Source organism: Heterodontus francisci, chromosome 20 (genome assembly GCF_036365525.1).
Source record: "Heterodontus francisci isolate sHetFra1 chromosome 20, sHetFra1.hap1, whole genome shotgun sequence".
NCBI lineage: Eukaryota > Metazoa > Chordata > Chondrichthyes > Heterodontiformes > Heterodontidae > Heterodontus > Heterodontus francisci.
The window spans coordinates 75,646,875-75,668,999 of record NC_090390.1 but is presented as its reverse complement, the minus strand read 5'-3'; the positions used below and the strand labels follow the sequence as shown (position 1 = coordinate 75,668,999).

Sequence of the window (22,125 nt, the reverse complement as noted above, 5' to 3'; positions counted from 1 at the left end):
GCGATCCCACAACCAATGGAGCAGATTAAAGCTCTGTATTCCTGTCACATCCCCTCATGAATAAGTAAACAACTAATGGGAGGACAAGGCCCCAGGAGCATCCCCATCCTCAACGATGCAAAGCCCAGCATGTGAGTGCAAAATTCAAGGCTGAAATGTTCTCGGCCATCTTCAGCCAGAAGTGCTGAGTGGATGATCCATCTCGGCCTCTTCCTGACTTTCCTACCATCACAGATGCCTGGCTTCACATGATATCAGGAAATAACAGAGCATATGGATACAGCAAAGGCTATGGGCCTGACAACATCCTGGCTGTAGAGCTAAAGCCTTGTGCTCTAGAACTAGCTGTGCCTCAAGCCAAGCTGTTCCAGTACAGCCACAACATTGCCATCTACCCAAAGATTGGCCAGGTATGTCCTGTCTACAACATTCTCACTTGGCAAGTTGTAAAATTTAATTCTATAAACATGGGTTATTACCAGATGAAAATGACAATGAAAGCTACTAGACTGTTTTAAAAACCCAACTGGTTTTCTAATGCCCTTTGGGGAAGGGACATGCTCCCCTTAAATGTGACTTCAGTCCTACACTAAGTGGCTAACTCTTAATGGCCTTGCTAGTGTCACCCATGTCCCAAGACATAATTTACAAAAAAAAATGTAAGCAACAGGAAGCCTGGGATATTAAACTACTTTCTTCTAAGTTAGTTCTAAGACATGGGAGAGTCATTTTGTGTGCCTGGGGAGCAAACAATTCCTGTGGGCAAAGGAGAGGAAAATAGGCTCAGATCCATTAATGGCAATTTTTGTTCCCTGATGATGCCCTGGGATTTATAGGGTTTCCCCTGGGGAAGGGCAGAATATTTGTGCCTATAAAATGCTCAAGCAAAGGCCAGCCTTGCAGGGGAGGCAGCTACAAAAAAGTCATTTGTCTTATTTTTCTTTATAAAAATTAAGGGTTATGGTTGCACAGTGGTTATGTTACAGAACTAGTAATCCATAATCTTTCTGGACCCCATACTTGATGACATTGTAATTCATTCTCACTGCTGTCTTTGAAACCTGCTGTAATTACCTCCCTACTCGGCCCTTGCAAATTTCTGCCTTATCTCCAGCTTTCCTTTTGCCTCAAAAGTCCTTGAATGCGTTGTCACTTTCCAAATCAATTTCCCTGAACTCCATAATAAAGACAAAGTGCTGGAAATACTCAGCAGGTCTAGTAGCATCTGTGGAGAGAGAAGCAGAGTTGATGTTTCGAGCTGGGTTTGACTCTTCTTCAGAACCCTGAACTCCATGTTTGAATCTCTCCAATCTGGTTTCCACCCCTGTCACAGAACTGAAATGGCCCTAACCGAGGTCATAATGATGCTCTCTGTGCATTTGTCTAAGGTGCATTATTCTTTATCATCCTTCTTGACCTCTGAAGCCTTTTGCACAAGCTCAGTGAAATTCCACTCTTACCTATCTGATTGTAGCCAAAACATTTCCATCAATGGTTTCACATTCCAGCCTCATGTGGAGTCCCTCAAGTGGCATGCTTCCCTTAGTGATGTCATGATGTATGGGGTTAACTTCTATAAATATGCTGACACCCTGTTCTAATAGTCCACCACCTCAATGCTTTCACAGTCTGTGTTGTCAGACTGTTTCTCTGATATTTTGTTGCGATTTAAGTGGCAGTTTCCTCCACTTAAATATTGGGAAGGCCGAACCCATTACCTTTGACCCTTGCCACAAACCCAATAACCTTGCCAACAATTCCATTCCTATCCCTGACCACTTTGACCACCACTTGTGAGCTGTGGCTCAGAAAACTCTTATCTCCTGAGTCAGAAGGTTGTGGGTTCAAGTCCTATTCCAGTTATGTGAGCACATATTCTACGCTGATACTCTAGTGCAGCGCTAAGGGATACTGTACCGTCGGAGGTGCTGTCCTTTGAACAAGATATTAAATTGAGGCCCTGTCTCCCCTGTCAGGGCGATGTCAAAGATCCCATGGCACTCTTTCAAAGAAGAGCAGGGAGTTCTCCCACCAGTCTCCTGATCAATATTTATCCTTCAACCAACATCACTAAAATAAATTATCTGGTCATTATTTCGTTGCTGTTTGTGGGACCTTTACTGTGTGCAATTAGTTGCTGTGTTTCCTACATTACAACAGCGACTGCACTTCAAAAAAAAAGTACTTAATTTGCTGTAAAGTGCTTTTGAGATGCCCTTAGGTCATGAAAAGTGAAGTCATAGATACAGCACTGAAACAGACCCTTTGGCCCACCGAGTCTGTGCCGACCAACAACCACCCATTTATACTAATCCTACACTAATCCCATATTCCCTACCACATCCTCATCTTCCCTCAATTCTCCTACCATCTACCTACACTAGGGGCAATTTATCATGGCCAATTTACCTATTAACCTGCAAGTCTTTGGCTCTGGGAGGAAACCGGAGCACCCCGGCAGAAACCCAAGTGGTCACAGGGAGAACTTGCAAACTCCACACAGCCAGTACCCAGAACTGAACCCGGGTTGCTGGAGCTGTGAGGCTGTGGTGCTAACCACTGTGCCGCCCAAAGTCTTTTATTATCTTAGACTCTACCAGACTGATCATAATTTCAGCATCTTATTCAATTCCAAGCTGAGCTTCCAACCCTCTCTGTTCTTCATCACAAGGACTTCCTATTTCCACTTCTGTAACCACACCTGATTTGGCCCTGTCGCAGCCCATCTGGTGCTGAAACCTTCAGTCATGTCTTTGTCCTCTCCACGCTCGACTGAATTTTCTCCCACTGTGAGTTGTGGCCTTCGGAAGAAATAAAGGGAACAAATTAAAAAGGAAGGAATAAAGGTCCTACATTACCTCTTTGTAAACTGGTCTGTTCAAATAATTACACTGCTGTCATCTGACCTAGGCCAAAGAGGAGGATGTGACTCAGTTGCGTCATGATGTTACTAAGTTGACCAAGGTGAGGGAGGTGTTGCAGCGGAGGTTACATCAGACTGAGGAACAAAAACTGGAGCTTGACCATCAGCGGGAAACTTTGAAAAGTCTCACTACTTCCCTGGAGAAAGGTAGGGGCTCTACTTGCCAACCATAGTGTGTGATGCAAACTGGTATTAAAGCCTTCTTGACCTTTATAATAGTATTCATAACACATTAAATAGGCCATTTGGCACAATATGTCTATGCTGGTGTTCGTGCTGTACATGAGCCTCCTCTCATCTTATTACCTTAGTTCATCTCACCCTATCAACATATCCTTCTATTTCTTTCTTGCTTATGTAATATCTAGCTTACCCTTAAGCTATTTACCCTGACTACTCCATGTGGTAGCAAGTTCCAAATTTTAGCCATGCTCTGGGTAAAGAAATAAAAGCAACATTCTACAGATGCTGGAAATCTGAAATAAAAACAAACAGTACTGGAAATACTCAGCAGGTCTGGCAGCATCTGTGGAGAGAGAAGCAGAGTTAACATTTCAGGTCCATGACCTTTCATCAGAACTGGCAAAGGTTAGAAATGTAATAGGTTTGAAGCAAATAAAGTGGGGGTGGGGAAAAAGAGAACAAAAGAGAAGGTGTTGATAGGACAGAGGGCTGGAGAGATTAACTGACAAGGAGGTCATGGGACAAAGGCAAAGCGAGTGTGCTACTGATGAAGTGAAAGACAAAGCATGAGTGCAGAGAGAGTGTTAAATGACAGAATAATGAACAGCCCTAGCCAAAAGCACAAACATGGAAAAAAACAGTGGGCAGACACTTGGTTAAAAAAAAATGATGGAACGAAATAAAATGAAGTAAAAATAAAAAGTGGGGGCCCATCATGCTGCAGCGTACCTAATCGGAGAATGAAGTGCTGTTCCTCGAGCTTGTGTTGATGTTTACTGGAACACTGCAGCAAGCCCAGGACAGATATGTGGGCATGAGAAGAGCAGGGGGGGGGGGGGGGGGGGGGTGGCTGTTGAAATGTCAAGCAACCGGAAGCTCAGGGACATGTTTTCTGACTGAGCGGAGGTGTTCCACAAAGTGGTCACCCAATCTGCAATTGGTCTTCCCAGTGTAGAGGCGACCGCATTGTGAGCAGCGAATACACTATACTAAATGGAAAGAAGTACAAGTAAATCGCTGCTTCACCTGAAAGGAGTATTTGGGGCCTTGAATATTGAGGAGAGGGGAGGTAAAAGGGAAGGTATTACACTTCCGGCTATTGCATGGGAAGGTGCTTTGGGAAGGCGCCAAGGTGTTGGGGGTAATGGAATGGACCAGGGTGTCGCGGAGGGAATGATCCCTTCGGAATGCTGACAGGGGAGGGGAAGATGAATTTGGCGATGGCATCACGTTGAAGATGGCGGAGGATAATCCTTTGGATGTGGAGGCTGGTGGGGTGGAAAGTGACGACAAGGCGAACCCTGTCACGGTTCTGGAAGGGAGGGGAAGGGGTGAGGGCATAACTGTGGGGAATGGGCTGGACATGGTTGAGGGCCCTGTCAACCACAGTGGAGGGAATCCTCGAATGAGGAAAAAGGAAGACATATCAGAAGCGTTGTTGTGGAAGGTTGCATCATCAGAGCAGATGCCTCGGAGATGGAGAAAGTGGGAGAAAAGAATGGAGTCCTTGCAGGAGGCAGGGTATGAAGAAGTGCATTTGAAGAGTCGCTGGGCTTATAATGAATATTAGAGATAGAGATAGAAGTCTAGGAAGGGAAGGGATGTGTCAGAGGTGGCCCATGTAAAGGTGAGAGAAGGGTGGAAATTGGAAGCAAAGTTGATAAGGTTTTCCAGTTTGGGCAGGAGCACGAAACGGCACCGATACAGTCATCAATGTACCAGAAAAAAGAGTTTGGGGAGGGGGCCCGAGTAGGACTGGAACAAGGAATGTTCGACATATCCCATAAAAAGACAGGAATAACTAGGATCTGTGCGGGTACCATAGCAACACCTTTTATTTGAAGGAAATGAGTGGATTTGAAGGAGAAGTTGTTCAATGTGAGAACAAGTTCAACCAGGCGGAGGAGATGATGGTGGATGGAAACTGGTTGGCCCTCTGTTTAAGGAAGAAGCGCAGAGCTCTCAAACTGTCCTGGTGGGGGATAGAGGAAACTGGAAATGGTCAAAATGACATAGGGCGTCAGAAGAGTCACGGATGTAGGTGGGAAGAGACTGGACCTGGGGAGAAAAATAGAGACAAGATTGGAAGTAATAAGATTAGTGGGGCAGGAACAGGCTGAAACGACGGGTCTGCCGGGACAGTCCTGTTTGTGTGGATTTTGGGAAGCAGGTAGAAGCGGGCTGTCCGGGGTTGTGGGACTGAAGTTGGAAGCTGTAGAGGGAAAATCTCTCTGGAGGAGTTGAAGTCAGTGACAGTCCTGTAGACAGTAGCTTGATGTTCAGTGGTGGGGTCATGGTCCAGAGGGAGGTAGGAAGAAGTTTGAGAGTTGGCGCTCTGCCTCTGCAAGGTAGAGGTTGGTACGCCAGACTACAACAGCACCACCCGTGTCAGCAGGTTTGATCACAATGCTGGGGTTAGACCTGAGAATGGAGTGAAACAAGTTCAGAGGGAGACAGATTAGAGTGAGTGAGGGGAGCGGAGAAATTGAGATGGCCGACGTCTCGCCGACAGTTCTCAATGATGAGATCAGAGGCCAGAGGGTGGGGTTCAGGTGGAGGGAGAATCCTGGAGGTGGGTGAATGGGTCTGCTGGTGGGGGGGGAAGGACTCCCAGTCAAAGAAGTGAGCCCGGAGGCGAAGACGACAGAAGAAGAGCTCAACGTCATGTTTTACATGTTTGTGCTTTTGGCTAGGGCTGTTCATTATTCTGTCGTTTAACACCCTCTCTGCACTAATGCTTTGTCTTTCACACCATTAGCACACTCTCTTTGCTTTTGCCTTTGCCCCATGACCTCCTTGTCAGTTGATCTCTCTGCCCCTGTCTCCTATCAACACTGTCCCTTTTGTTCGTTTTTGTCCCCCCCATCCTTGCTTTATTTGCTTTAAACGTATTACATTTCTAACCTTTGCCAGTTCTGATGAAAGGTCACTGACCTGAAACATTAACTGTGCCTCTCTCTCCACAGATGCTGCCAGATCTGCTGTGTATTTCCAGCACTTTCTGTTTTTATCTCTGGGTAAAGAAGTTGCTCCTGAATTCCTTAGTCAATTTATCAATAAGAAATCTAGTAGTCAGGAGTCTTGAACTTTCCTAAATTTTTGCGAGGCCTCTGTTTCTGGAGCAACAAAGCAATATTTGTTGCATAGAAATGGGAGACTTTTAATGATGAACCATTTCAAATGCAACATTGGCAGCTGATTAACTACTGGTGTTTCTTGTTACTGATCAATACAGTAGAACTTTTGTAAATTCAGCTATTGGTAATCGAAACAGGCCAAAAACCATACTTATGAGCTCCATGAAATGCAAGTCCCACATCCACAGTTTAATGTGCCAAGCCATCAAAAAATATAGTTAACTTGTTTAAATATTTCAATGTAGTTCAGCAGCAAGATCTGCTGAGATGTGCATCTCAAGTGAAAGTTGTTTTTTCCTACACTCTGGGGTAAATTATTCAGAATCACACTTCTTCAAATCCAATCAGAAAGTGTTTTCTCCAACAGTTCAGATTTAAACTGTTCTATTATTCAAGATATAGTATCAATAAACCATTATGTTCCAAGATCCTGGATAAAAATATGTATAGGTCATAAATACTTTTATTTATAACCTCTTTGCACCTTAGCATTATATCGCCAAACATCTATTTTTAAACATGATTTTTGTTTTGAATAATGTGAGGCAAAAGGTTTACAATGAAGAGCATTAACACAAATAGCATTTATGAAACCGGATGCCGCTTTAGACACTGGCTCTGCACCTTTGGGATTTGGATTCTTATCCCGGCTTGGCTGTTGAAATGAAAGGTTGTGCTGTTTACTGACCGTAAGAGTCCTATATCTAGTTCCTAGTGGCCATATCATATGAAATTTCTTCTAATTGGGCACTTAATTGGCAGTCAGTCAGAAAAGCCCATGAGTGGTTGTGGCGGGAAATGGAACAGGAATATCTCACTGGAGCCCTGAGGCATTTTTCTTACAGTGCACCTGACATACATTGGGGCAGAGTGGAATCAGCTTTTTGCAGCATCTGACAGTGTGACCTTCATGTTCTTGATGCTGACACTTGGTGCCTGAAATACTAAGTGGACATGGACATCTTTCAACTTAATGAACATAGGGGGCTGGATTTTACCTTAGGTGGATGGGAATTTGCCACGGACGTAAAAGTTGGTGGCGAACGTGCTTCCGTCAAGCCCGGGGATCCGTCCCGTATTTTATGGATCCCTGGGTTTTAATTGACCCGAGGCGGGGATTCCACCCACTTCAGCCCAGCCGACGCCATGGAGCCTGGAGATAAGTTGGGCTTGCCTCACCAGGGGGATCGGTCCTTCCCTGGTGAGGCTGGAGTGGTCGTTTGGGGGGGAGGGGGCATCTTGGGTCCCAGGGGTGGGTTGGGAGGTGGGGACGGCCCTCAATCAGGCACTCTGTGCCCGACTGCCATGGCCCCCCCTGTCCCTGGGGTGCAGAAAGGCCGGTAGCTATCACTGGGCGGCCTTTCACGTCCCTAGCATGCCCGCTTGCCATGGGTAACGTACCCGTGGAGGCGGGCAAGGATCCTTAAGTGGTCACTTAAGGGCCTTGATTGGTCTCAGGTGGGTGGGCCGTTTGTTCCCCCCCCCCCCCCACCCCCTGCCACCCGACCGCTGTAAAGTTGATTGGAGGCAGGAGCGGGGCGGGTATGTCTCCCAGAGCCTCCCGCTCAATTTTGCACCGCCCCCATGCCACCATCCGACTCGCTGAGACAGTGTAAAATTCACCCCAGAGTGGGAAATACAAAAAAAACTTTGTAGAAGTTTAATATGAAAGGCACAATTTATATAAGAATGTACAACAACAATAACAACTCACCACTACCTTCTCAAGTGCAGTTAGTGATGGACAATAAATGCTGGCCTAGCCAGTGACACCCACATCCCATTAAAAAATAAAAAAAAGCCTTGTATCTATATAGTGCATTTATTATGGTAAATATGAAATGATATTTTCAGCCTCAACGGTCCAAAAAAATACTATGCTATACACTATCTCTTATACCCCTCAACTATTTCTTTTGCCATAAATTATCCTATTGCCTCTTGAATTTGCCAATATGAGCCTGGGCTATACCACCCTTTGTGTGAAACACTCTGCCCATCCATCCTATTTCAAATGACTGGATAAATAATCTTACAATGCAAGTAGCCAAAGTCAGATTTATAGATGAGTATTTGTTTATAAAGACTAGCAAATAGAGAAGGTAAATTGTCATGATATTCATTTGGTTGTGAAGGCAGCGTGTTTGCTACCACTTAACTGCACTTAACATTCAAATTTTAGATCCTGACAACATCTATAAGGAAGCAGTTTTATGTATGTCTTATTATTAACAGTGGGTAATACCCCAGATGTCTGGTGGGTGGGGGGAGGGGCCTGTTGTGTGGAGGGTGGGGTGTGGCCCCAATATCTGGAGTTGGGGTCCCAAATGTCTGGGGATGAGGGGATGCAGAGCCATACAGCGGTCCTGGTGCATTTTGTGAAGCTGGTAAAGGACTCCTGCTCCTCACACCCCAAACAAAACTAAAGTAGAACAAACAAACCTTTTAGGTTCACTTCTACAGGGCTGCCAACTGATATTGCTTGGAATGTGCCCAGTTGAGTCCAAAAGTGGTAACTGGGGTCCTTTGTATGCCACAGGACTCTAACTTGCATTATAAATTTGAACATTGCCAAGGCCAACAATGGTGCATCATTGCCAACCATTCTTGGGTGCTGTCGCCCTGATTTCTGCTGGGTGGAAGGGTTGAAATTTCACCGCCTCTCCCACCATTTTGTAAATTGAAGAAGTTTTTATCCCAGTATGGCGGACCTTCCCTCTGATTCCTCACCTTTCCAATTATCCACTCACGTTTTCCCAGTTTTGACTAAGCGTTGCCTATTGTGCAACCCACTAGCACTGGCACAAAACACTCTCACCAACCAGGAAAGATTACGTTCAGTTTAGGTTATATATTTTGCTATGATTCCATGTCCAGGATATTGGTGCGGCATATGTACAAAACTAAAATTTGCGGACTTTCAATCACTCCATTATGAAGAAGAATGTAAGTTCCATTGTATATTGAAATAGTGATTTTGAAAACATGCTCTGTTGCTAACATAGTGATACTTTTTGTGTCCTGCTGTGATAACATGGTTGTCGGGTTGAATTTCCATGGGGGTTCTAATCATCTGCCTGAGGCTCCAGGTAAACCTTGTGTGTAGACATATATAGTGTGTCTATATGTATAGTTGCAACTAAGATAGTAGGAATCACTGGATGCAAAGCATGCTGTTGATGTTTGCAGAGATGTGTGCCTTCCTGTTTCCTTTATAGGGTTGTTAGTGATAACTGGCAGGTCTTTGTTCTCATTACCAAATTCATCCCAGGCTTCAACTGATGTTTTAAGATCCTGAGTCAGTCCAGTAGACTGTATTCAGGAAGGAGAGATTTAAAATCAACGCTGGGAGCTGGAACCGAGTCACGAGGAAAGTTACCATTTAGTAATTACAGTGCTGGACTTTGAACTTTACCACTGCATGAAAGGATATGCAGGAACCTTTCTGCCATAGATTTTTAAAAACATGTTTGTACATACATATAAGGTTAGTTTGAGCTGTATCAAACAATGAGCTTTGTATACGATTGGATATGAAGCCTGGATCCTCCTTCCCTACTGGAATTGCATATTCATTTGTATATCTGGGCATATATGCACTGTTACTTTCTCTTTTCAGTTACAGGGGATGATTTGATTCTCTGTTTATATTTTGAAAGTAACCATTGTAAAGTCTCTAATTTCTCCCCCACTTTCCTCTTCAGAACTGGAATCTACTAAAAAGCAGGCTGATCTTGATAAGAAAGCGACTGATGAGCTGGTGAGGGAACGAGACATTTTGAATAAGGTAAGCATATCGATATGTAACATTGTTAAAGTTGCAAAATATCTGGAATTAAAAAAGTTTTTAAGTTTGTTCCAACAGCAGATAAACAGCACTGGGCAAGTATTTCAGTTCTTAATGAAGCACAAAAATGTGATCCGTCTAAATACATACAGGTTAATAGATGGTGAGCAGCAGTTTGTAACAAAGCATTTAGCCAAATAATTCCTTTTGACCACCTTTTATTAATGGCAGAAGAACTTCAAGGTGGAATTACTGTCTTTTTAAAAATATAGGACGTAACAGCTGAGCAACATTGTGAAGGAGGATGAGCTGTCTTGTTAACTTCTGGTTGGGGAGTCACCAACAATCACCCCATTGTGGCTGCATTTATTCCAACTGCTGAACTGTTGTATGAAGATCAACAATTGTCCACAACTGTCGTTCTTCAATTTATTTTTTTCTTGTTTCGTCTGCTATTGCAATGACTACACTTCAAAAAATATTTCATTGGCTGTTAAGTGCTTGAGACATCCGGTGGCTGTGAAAGGTGCTAAATAAATGCAAGTCTTTTCTCTCTCTCTTTAGTTATAACGGGGAAATTTCCTCTGTTATAAAATAATTCCATGTACTTTGCATTCAAAAGACAGCAAGAGTCAGGGATTGAGCTACAACACTGTAGGGGCAATTCATTGAGTCTTGCTTCATTTTGAGTATGGCTCCCTATTAGGAATGGAGGATTGATAAATTTACCCATTTGTGTTCCTAAACAATAAACATATTAAGATTTCTTCTGATAACTACTTTTGGTAAGATCTTAAATGTGCTTTAAGAATGTCATTACAGTTTTGTTAACCTAGGAAATACTCTTACTGTACTTATAATGTCACTAATACAAAAGGGTATGTTTAAAGAATTGAGATACTAGGTGTACAGCTTAGCCTTGAGGAGGGCATATTGAAAATTCAAGCATAGATGTAAACATTTTCTGCAGAATGCTCCCTTTCTGGGGATGGGAAGTGGCTATTACTGGGCATGTCGTCTACTTGGAGTACAGAATCATGGAACTATTATTTGTGTCTTTGGATTCCTGGTAAAAATTCTTTTGGGTTCTTGTTCGACCAATTGCAATCCAATCCAATACTGCACAACTATGTGTTCCAGTGCTGTGGTGTAAAGTACAAATATTTTCATTTTCTGCCTGGGCACAAAATTTGTGGAATATAGCCAATTCTGAGTGTAATACACACTCCCTGTGTCTCAGGAGAAGTTCCTTCAAACATGGCCCCCATTCCTGCCACATTGTCATGGAGCCTTAATGACCTTTCAGCTATCTGAAAATGAAAAGCAGAGAGTTCAATGGAGTAGAACTTTTGTAAGGCCTGGCTCATCCCATTGCCTGTGGTTATAATCCAATTTTTCTGAGGGCAATTTTAATCTAACTTACCAGGACCCTCGTTGACTTCAAAGGAGAGTAAAATTGGGCAGGGTATAAAATCAGCTTTCCACCTGATCCCTTGGGTTCCCCCCCCCCCCACAATGGGCTGGATTTTATGCTCTTTCCCTCCCCCCATGGCAAGTTTGAAGGTGGGAAGAGCATTTAATTGGGCGCGATGGTGGCAGATGGGGAGCATGCCACCTTCCCGCTTCCACCCCAAAAAAGTCTGTGGTGGGAAGGCCCTTGGACCTGTGCCGTTCGCTTGCCAGCTCCCAGCTGGGGTGGGGTGGGTGGGTGTCCCACGTTCAAATGCACTTAGCGTTTGATCGAAGGACCCAGTATCAGGAAAGGGGAAGTCCACTGAGAGCTGACCCCCCTACAACACCCTCCCTCACGACCCCCACCCTGCAAAACCCCTCCCAGCATTATTCACCTGTGGCCTGGATCCATCTACGATCCTGGGCCTTGGATGGGTGCATTGCCAGCAGCAGCCACTGCCTCCATGGTGGCGCTGCTGAGTAAAAGAGCTGCAGGCCTCTGGCCAGCAGCTCTCTGTGGGCGTGACTTCTGTCCCTGGGGTCCTCCTCCTGGGGAAGGCCTGCTGCTGCCCACTTAATTTTCTGATTTGCACGTAATACAGCGGGCCTTCCCCAAAGGGGGCGACATGGGCCTTTCGCTGACTTTTCAGCCAGTGGGTGAGATCCCCATCACCTTCATTAAATACCAGTTGGGTTAAAGTTGCCCCTAAGTCTCTAGACCTCGTAAATCAGGTTTTATTTTAACTATATCTGTAAAGAATTGGAACAATTTCACTCTATGTAGGAGGATAAATTTGGTTCAGAGTAGGAAATCCTGATTCATTGGTGTGCTGTCTAGGTGATGCTGTAAGTGATTGGGAGCTCTGGCATCAGTCCTACAAATATTTTGTTAGCTCCAACTTAGTCATATATTTTGACATTACTATTGGGAAGATGCAATAAAATGATAGAGTTTACAAAGACAATTTTCATCACAAATTTGCACAAAGGAATTTATAATGGCAAAGTTGACACACAGAGCTGAATATTCGCCATGGAGGCAGGAAACAGGAGCCAGGTTTATTTTCGGGTCAGAAACCCGCCTCCAGTGGGAAACTGATTAAAGTTAAGATTTTTATGTGGGTGAGCCCTTAATTGGTATGCTGACAGGTTCCCTGTCCAGTTAGAGCCAGTGGGGGTGGGAAAGAAGGTGGGCCAGATGAAGTGTGGGACTGATTTAGACTTCCAAGGCAGCCATCACTGAGGCTGCTGATTGTCCTAGGGAAGAGATTGACTGTGCCAAAGCTTTCCACAGGGAAGTGAGATGTCACAGCAGAGCTGGAGGCCTGGCACTGGGGGCAGGGCTGCCCCCTCAATTCATTGATGCCTATCTGGATCTAATGCTGGAGGCTATGAGGGAGAGGAGGGAAGTCCTCATCTTGGAGGGTGGCAGGAGGAGGCCACCTCGTTTGCAGCAGGGGCACCTCTCTGTTCAGTGTCATTTCCCTCAGTCACCTCTTCCTGCTCCTCTCTTGCCTCCTGCTCCTGCTTCTCCCCCGATGAGTTGTCCCCTTCCAGGACCTCACCGTCCTCAAGGTCCACTCTCTGGAGGACCATGTTATGGAGAGCGCAGCAGATCACCACAATGGCAAAGACCGTAATCCTAACCCATGCAGGAGGGTATTGGAGAGTGCCACCTTACCAGTCCAGGCGCCAGAATTCCATCTTCCAAAACCTGATGGCCTGCTCAATGTTTGTCCTACTGAGCAGGCAGCATTGGTTGTATCACCTCTGTGCCTCTGTCTGGGGCTCCAATAGAGGAGTCCGTAGCCATGTCTCCGAGCGATATATGATAGGATCCATCCATACACTTTGGGGGTTGGAATGAAGATCTGAGGCAGCCTGGACTGCCGACAGATGAAGCTGCCAGGAAAGTGAGTGCACACAGGGAGGAAGCTGTTGTTGTGGTCACAGACCAGTTAAACTTTGAGGGAATGGTAGCCCTTCCTGTTGATGAATCTCACTAGCCTGTCTCTGGGTGCCTTGATGGCCACATGGGTGTAACAATGACGTCCTGCACGGAGGAATCAGTGGCGGCAAAGCTCAATGCCTTCTGTTTCTGTGAGACCGCATCTGTCATGAAATGAATATACTGTCCAACTCTGGCGAAGAGGGCATCAGTGACCTTTGAGATGCAGTGGTGTGCAGCTGCTTGCGAGATACCACTGCTGTCCACAGCTGATCCTTGGAAGGAGCCAGAAGCTAAGAAGTTCAAGGCCACAGCGACTTTGGCTACTGGCAGAGCATGGCTACCAGTGCTGCATGGTGTGAGGTCTTCAGTGACGAGGTCACACATGTCTGTGACCATCTGCCTGGAGAGTTGCAGTCTCCTGCAGCACTGGTTCTCTGTCATCACCAGGTCACTCCATTTTCAGCGGTAGATCTTATGGTGAAGGTATGTCCTCTGTTGCCTTCCTGCCCCTCTTTCCTCTCCTTTGCCCTCCTGTTGCTTGGGGTTCCTGTGGAGGGTGTTGCGTCTTATCGCCCAAAAACTGACGGTTGTGTCTGCATTGCCAGCTGCAGTCTCCCTTTCGGACAAGTGGCCTCCCAATTATCCTTGGCAACCTTGTCTCCTACTTTTTTGCCCCTGCGATGCTGGGGGGGAGTGGGTGATTACTTCATTCAATGCCCGAGTGCTGAGTGCCCATTCTTTCTGCCACCTGCGCAGTGCCTCGGGCACCTTCTCACCAAGTGCTGAGTCTCCCTTTGCCCCACTGACTCATTAATAGGGACGGGTTGATGCTCTGGGGCTGCCACGACTGGTTCCCCACTCTACCCACCTCCCTTCAGCAGATCTGCAACAAACACCACCTGAAACCCATGTGCCCCCTTCAAAATTCCGCCCTCCCCCTCCAACAAGCTCTTAACGAGCTTTTTAAATACTTTAATTCTCCTCAATGGGGAGGAGAGTGGGATCCCTGTCCCACCCTACCCCACACTGGTTAATATTGCTGTCACCGGGAATGGCATCCTGAAACTGACTCACCAGCCTGGGTCGCCTCTGCCTCCATTCCTGTCTTGGGGGACCCGAAAATTCAGTTCACAGTGCGTGCAAATGTAAGATTTTTAATATGGTACTGGCTAATGAGCCGAATGGATGCCCACTACATCCCCAAAGACATGCTCTATAGCGAGCTTGCTATAGACACGAGACCAACCGGTAGCTCACTCTTGCGAGACAAGGATGTGCTGCAAGCGAGACCTCCAGTTGACTGGGATCAGTGACAATGCATAGGAAGTTCTTGCTATTGACCAGAGTTCCTGGAGAATGGCAGTCGGGAAGGGCGTGGAAAAAGCAGAGGACAAAAGAAACGACTAGATGGCGGAAAAGAGAAGGAAAGAAACACCAGTCAACTTTGGGCCAAAGCTATTCATTGTGCCAGCTGTGGAAGGGATTGCCATTCATGAGTCAGCCTGTACAGCCACAACAGACTATGTTCAATCGAGAAGTGACGTACACCCCAGGCGCAGTCCATCTCCCGAGATGGACTGATGCCATACATATACGTCATACAAGCCAATGTCCGTGCTCATGGAGAGTCGAAACTAAATGCCCTCTTAAGGTGAAGAGGGGTTAGAAGATGGGGGGGATCTTGGAACAGAACAGATGTAATTTAGATGCCGTTTTTAATATATATTTCCATTATAAGTTCTTTGGCAAGTTTCATTATAAACATAGGTATATGTAAACTTGTCACACGATAATTGTGCCTGTGGAGCCACTGCAACATTTTCCATGAGCAGGAGGATTTAGGAACAGCACGACAAGTTTGTATAAGCATTTTCCAGTATAAATATGGACAAAGGATGTTATAACGGAAGATGTTGACAAAATGCACAACGAGATATGATAATGTTAATATTGATGGATAATTGCTGTTTTATATAGATTTCCATGTTTGCCTTCAAGATTAGATTCTGAGGGTTTTTGTGACTTTGCTATGAAAATGTTTGAATTAAACAGTCTGGATAAAATACTTTAAGCAAATGTATCCTTATGGAGACCTGTCATGAGTCAACCAGCTAAAAAAGAGCTCCTTTGCTGTTTTGCCCATTGAATGCAATTTAGGTGGATAGACTCCGAGAAAATATACACTGTTAAGTTGAGAAAGGCTGAGATTTTCATTTCGTAACAAAACATCACTTTTACCACACATAGGGTTTTTGTTTGAGGTCTCTCTCTGTGTCAGTGGTGGGCTAATTGACTTCTTAAACCTTTCGCTGAGGGGTGTGTAGGAAAATAACAATGGTCATGTTTTCCTTTTCCTTAGAATATGCTGAAGGCAGTAAGTGCCACCGAGAAACAAATGAACTTGGTCAAAATTCACGAACAGTCTAAGAAGGTCCTAGAACAGGAAATTCAAAACTACAATCTTGAGGCGCAGAAGCAGAGGAAAATTATTTTCCACCTGGAAAAAGAGAGGGACCGATACATCAACGAAGCCAGTGATCTTACACAGAAGGTTAGTCCATAGCAGTAAATTAAGTTAACACAGTTAGGAGGCTATAAGAAACATAGTACTTGCAAATGCTGGTCTCCAATTGAATGTCAGTATTAACTCTTTTTTTTTTGATGAGAGAAAATCAAAACCAGAATGAATTAAACATTAACTTGGCAAAGAACAGAGTTAGAGGGAGAACTGAATCACAGTGGAAGCTGAACTAACGATGGATGATGAGTAATAAACTCAGGATGTGCAGTACCTCATTTGTGCTAGGGACTGAACTCCTATAAATGATGTAATTGCAAAAATACCACCTTTAGATGAAACTCAGAATTTTGATGTGCCTCCAGAGGTTTGTTTCCCCACCTCAATAAATTCTGGCGACAGTAAGTTAGGTGATAGTTGGCAACCATATTTTTTGGCTGTTGCTTTCACTGTTGCCAGTAAACGAGGGCTAATTTACCAACAGGAGGGCAAAACCAGTGACTGTGAAGAGATGTTTTTTGAAAGCTGTGTAAAAATACAATATTACAATGTAATCTGGCCATTCTAATTTTAGTTGTGTGGGATTCTACCACTCTTAGCTTACCAGGGTCAGTAATTGCTTAAAGCCAGGTTCCTCATTGACTTCAACAGCAAGGAACTGTGGCCTGACTAATGATTTGCCTCCTGCATTTTCCAGCTGCGTAATCAATTTTATTTAAACACCGCCTGTTTAAACATTCCTCCCCTCACCCCCGATTTCCAATCTTTCTTAAAAAAAAAAAATCCTTTTACTTCAATTCTTCAGATGGCAGTGATATGGTTGGGGTGTGTGGTTACACAGCAGTTGTGGCTCTCAGTGCCTCACCCAAGTGACTAGTTGCTCATGTGAAGCTGTAAAGGTGGCGTTGACAGTCTGTTAAATCATGGAGTGTTGTAGTGAGCTAATCATATCCCCACACTTGCTGTTCCAGCTGAGTAATGGTCACAAGTAGAAAGGCTGACTTTTTTTCTGCCATGTTCTGGGATCGCTAAAACCAGTTAGACCACTCTCATTGCTGCATTGGTTGAAATTCAGTAAAGCCTAGCTTTTTATTTTCAAGACTACTGAAGCATAATACATCCCAGAATAACCTAATTGTTTGTAGTTAGATTCCAATTGGCAGTCCAATCAAGGCCAGCAAGATAACTTTGCTTTTTTTTAAACCTTAATGTTAAAATGGAAAAAAAGACACTGGCTGTTTAGAGAGGGCCTTAATGTCAGATAATTTAAATCTTAATGATATCTATTGCAGCACACATTTCCTTTTACAGCATAAATATTCAAAAATTAGCACATTGAAACAGGTGAAAGGATGTTAAGTCATCATAGTTCTTTCTTATGGTTTAATTTGCTGAAAAAATACAGATGCCAAACGCTTCAGAGCTGCTCATTATTTAAATGAGGCTCTGTAATCTTTAGTCTACCATGAGGAATAGCTGAATACTGACCTGAAGAATGGCATTAATTCATATTCTCATTCAAAATGATCATAAGGATACAGCACAGGGAGGCGTCACATGGAATATGGCAGAGTTTGGGGTTCATCTGTCTTGTTAAGATGGTGGACAGCAAACTGAACATTGCATCAGATTCATGCCAAAACGTTACCTGGTGGTATCATTCAATTCACAGGTACGGAGTCCTCACACTCTTTCCCTACCTCAGTTTCTCTTCCTCCTATAAGCCACAGGCTTTTAAAACACAACCTTGGCATCACCCAAAAGCTATTTCTTGATTTGATTTTAGGCTTTACTCTCTTTTCATGGCTGGATGTTAACTCTGAGGTGGGGAGGGAGTGGGGTGAGCTGTTTTGAGGCCAGGAAAGCTGGAATTAGAAGGGATCGGATGTTGGAGGTGATTGGAGGCCTTGGGGTGGGGGGTGGCATGGGTAGATCGGAAGAGTTGCGGGGGGGGGGTGGAGATTGGAAGCGTTGAGGAGTAAATCAGAAGGTCAGTGGTGGCTGATTGGAAAGGACAGGGGGAGAGGAGATCCGAGATGCCATGGTGGGGTAGATCAGAAATGCCTCAGGGAGGAGATTGGAAGGGTCGGTGAGGGATTTAAAGGTCTTGGGAAGATCGGCAGATTCGTGGTGGAGGAGATTGGAGGCTTCGGGGAGAGGGAGGATATGGGGGGGGGCCTTGAGAATGGAGGGGAGATCAGAAGAGTCGGAGGGAGATTGGGGTTTTCCAGATCACCTGTGGTGGGTGAAGTAGTAAGCTGGATCCAGCAGGTAAGCGGAAAGGCATTTAACTCCTGGATCCAGTAGTCCTCCCCTCCCTTTAGCTACTAGGTTTCCTGATGCCCAGAAAACTAAACTGGCCAGGGTTCAATTTAAAATGGTGGTTTAATATGAGGCACACAACCTCATTATAATATTTAAATGGCCCGTTCCACGTCCAGCCTCTTAAAATGAGAACTGGCCAGGTCAGGGTTGGGATTCAGATTAAACTCCAACCTTCTGTATCTCTAATAAAAGCAAAATACTGCGGATGCTGGAAATCTGAAATAAAAACAAGAAACACTGGAAATACTCAACAGGTCTGGCAGCATCTGTGGAGAGAGAAGCAGAGTTAACGTTTCAGGTCAGTGACCCTCCTTCAGAACTCTTTTGTATCTCTAATTAGGAATGCTTACCTGAACAGACACTCTGGAGAGGAGGGGTAGTCATAAGGAGATGTCAGGAAATTATGGGCCCACAACCCCTGATTTTAGAAAGAATATACAGCACAGAAACAGGCCATTTGGTCCAACTAGTCTGTGTTAGTCCCCAAACCCAACTGTTTTTGGAGATTAGGATCCCTCCTGACACAATAGAGTTTGGCCCTTTGTGTAAAACATGGCCACTTCACCAGTTAGACACACCCCGCAGAGGAGAGCCACTAGCAGGGAGCACAGACCAGCCTGGCAAGCCTATGGTGCCTAATTTTCCATTTGTTTAAATGAATGGACACAGAGAATCTAAATACAAGGTAGTTACTATTAAATTGAATAGAAATAAGGAGAATTTTTTTTACTTGGGGCGATTAGAATGTGGAACTTGCTACTACAGAAAGTGGTTAAGGCAAATAGCTTTGATGTTTTCGAAAGGAAACTAGACAAGTACATGTGAGAAAAGGAAATATAGAGACATTAGAGACATGCTAAGATGAAGTAGATAGAATGGGAGGAGACTCATGTTGCATATAAATATCAGCACAGACTAGTTGGACCAAATGGCCTGTTTCTGTGCTGTATATTCCGTGTAAAATCAGGGGCTGTGGGCCCATTATTTCTAGATATCTCCTCCTTATGACTACCCCTCCTCTCCAGAGTCTCTATTTGGGTAATCGGTCCTAATTAGAGATACAGAAGCTTGGATTTTAATGCTGGGGGCAGGAAACCGGAGCTTGGACAATTTCCGGCGCAGTGGTTAGCACCGCAGCCTCACAGCTCCAGTGACCCGGGTTCAATTCTGGGTACTGCCTGTGTGGAGTTTGCAAGTTCTCCCTGTGTCTGCGTGGGTTTCCTCCGGGTGCTCCGGTTTCCTCCCACAGCCAAAAGACTTGCAGGTTGATAGGTAAATTGGCCATTATAAATTGCCCCTAGTATAGGTAAGTGGTAGGGGAATATAGGGACAGGTGGGGATGTGGTAGGAATATGGGATTCGTGTAGGATTAGTATAAATGGGTGGTTAATGGTCGGCACAGACTCGGTGGGCCGAAGGGCCTGTTTCAGTGCTGTATCTCTAAATCTAAATCCAAACCACCCCCGGGGGTGGGTGGGGGGAAACAGTCCCTCATTGGAATTTTGACATCCAATTGGCATCCAATTAAGGGTGGTGTGTTGGCTCATGAAGCTGGAGGGCCAATCGGAGACCTTCCAGTTTGAAAGGAGCATAGAGAGTAAATAACTGAGAGGATACTTCAACATGGAGGCACCCTCTCTCCAACCTTTTTAAAAGTTTAAATAAAACACAGGTCCAGCAGCCAGGCCACCACTGTGAAGAGGGGGCGGTGAGGGGAAATGTTTCTACAGGGCAGACTTTGGCTGCACTCACACCCAGGCAGGCAGGGAGGGAAGGCCTGTAGGCCTACCTGGAGCGCTGGCCTCCTGGTCTGCTGCTGGTTGCCTGCCTCCAGGCAGTTAAACTGCCCTCCGTCGGTTCTGAAACTGGAGGCAGACTGGAAAATTCCATTCGGCCTCTTTAAAGTGGGCTAAACAAGGCTCTCAACGAACGTAATTGGCTACCTGCCTCGGCCTTCGTCAAAATGACCGGTGCCGTGAATGGCATTGAGAAACAGGCACACGGGCTGCACCAGTATTTTTGGACCCCATTTGCCTCTGTTCCGCCCTTGGCGGAGCCTGAAAATTCAGCCCAGAGGTGTGATTTTCAACTAGTGCTGTTCCCTTTCAAATACTTAACCTGCTAAACTAATTTCTTGTGTGCACTTTTTTTAAAGGAAGTTATTAACCCACATTGGTTAAAAAAGCACATTTGAGGAATGTTACTTTCAGCAATTGCCCAGAAATTTTCTGAACTGAAAAGCAGAAAGGAACATTCCAATTTTCTATTACTGTCTCTTTTAAAAGAAAAACTGCGCGCGTGCGTGTGATCTGACCCATTTCACAAAATGGGTTGCCTTATTATTTTTAAGCAGACCTATCTAAGTTTAACCTGTTCTCATGGATGGCTGCTTCATCTCACCAAATCTGACCCCCACCTTCCCAGCAACCCCCCCCCCCCACCCCCACTACCCACCTCAGAAGACGCACGCACATTATTTTTACTTTCTCTTTTTTTCACCTCCTACAATCGCAGAAGGTCAGCTTTCTATTACAGCATTCTAAACTGCTGCGGTCACCAAACGGCCAGTAAATGACACTGCTAATATTTAACATGCATGTTTCTCTGTGCTAAAGCTGCTTGTTTTTTCTAGTGAAAGAGCCGTTATGGCACAGAAAGAGGCCATTCGACCTACCTGGTCCATGCCAGCTCTCTAGAGCAATCCAGTCAGTCCCATCCCCCTGCTCTATCCCCGTTAATTGTAAATTCATTATAACATACACATCTCAAATCAGTATAAAAGAGGCACAGAGCAACACTCAGAAATATTAAAACAAGCAGAAAGGGTAGGGGGGAACCCACGTCAAATATAGGTAATTTACTCAAAACCAGAATGAAATTGTGCAGTATTCCTGTAAGTTAAATGAATTTACATTAGTAATTTTGTGCAATGCAGTAGCTTAATGTGATTGCAGAGAAAAGTTAGATATGGGTTTAACTGTGTGATTTCTTAGTTGGTACCTTTTTAGCTAATTTGGTTGCTTGCTGGTTAAGTGAATTGCAATACAAGATGGAGGTGTGGTGCTTTCCTATAGGGCAGGGTAGATATTCAGATGGTTTGACACATCACATTGTCAATGCACACCATTTAGCATCTAGCTTCAGGGCCTACCATATTTGAGTATTTGCATGAATTAAATATGGAAGGAACCCAAAGAGGAGAAAAATAACATTACAGGGCATAAATATGTACATTTTTAAAATTGTGTGGGAAATACACTGACCACATAACCTATTTCTAGGGTGCTTTGGCTGTGGCTTTTTGATGTGTAGTGTGATAGGACAGCTTCTGTCAACAGACCAAGTGAGCAAATGGGAAAGAGCAAAATGCTTTTAAAACAAGTGGAAACAGAACAATGAAACATGCCAATGACTTGATGTGTACATTTTAAATCACACTGTTATAAAATTGTACTTATTGTCATGCAGTTGGGATTTAAGTAATGGCTTTGCATTTGTAGAAATGATTGAGTTTAGCCTATCACATATATTTAAAAAAAGATATTAAAACACTTTGAGAACCATTAATTAGCGTGAAGAGATTCAGTGGATTAACTCAGAATACCACTTTGTCTTTCATGTTTTGGAGCTGAAAGCAAGCCTGGACAGATGGGATGAAAATCTGTCCTTTTTTTCAGCTATTGATTGTCCTAAGGGAAATGTGTTTGGTCAGGCTCCGCTCTAAGTGTCTACAATGCAAGATTTCCCTGAATTCAGCTCTAATTGGCACTGGGTTTTCGGCCACACTCCGATGTAATGATGATTGGTATGGGAATTGGAAATATCAGCCTGGCCTGTTAAAAGGCATCC

At 44.6% G+C, this 22,125-nt stretch overlaps 1 protein-coding gene across 2 annotated transcripts in view; it reads left to right on the top strand.

Annotated features, from left to right (window-relative positions):
• The window catches only part of cfap58 (cilia and flagella associated protein 58), a 224,973-nt gene that overhangs the window by 41,499 nt on the left and 161,349 nt on the right, over positions 1-22,125 (top strand). For both annotated transcript variants that reach the window (XM_068053026.1, XM_068053027.1), the window contains exons 7-9: positions 2,911-3,070; positions 9,948-10,030; positions 15,793-15,984. In XM_068053026.1, coding sequence (XP_067909127.1) covers positions 2,911-3,070; positions 9,948-10,030; positions 15,793-15,984 — 435 coding nt within the window. The remainder of the gene's footprint in view (positions 1-2,910; positions 3,071-9,947; positions 10,031-15,792; positions 15,985-22,125) is intronic.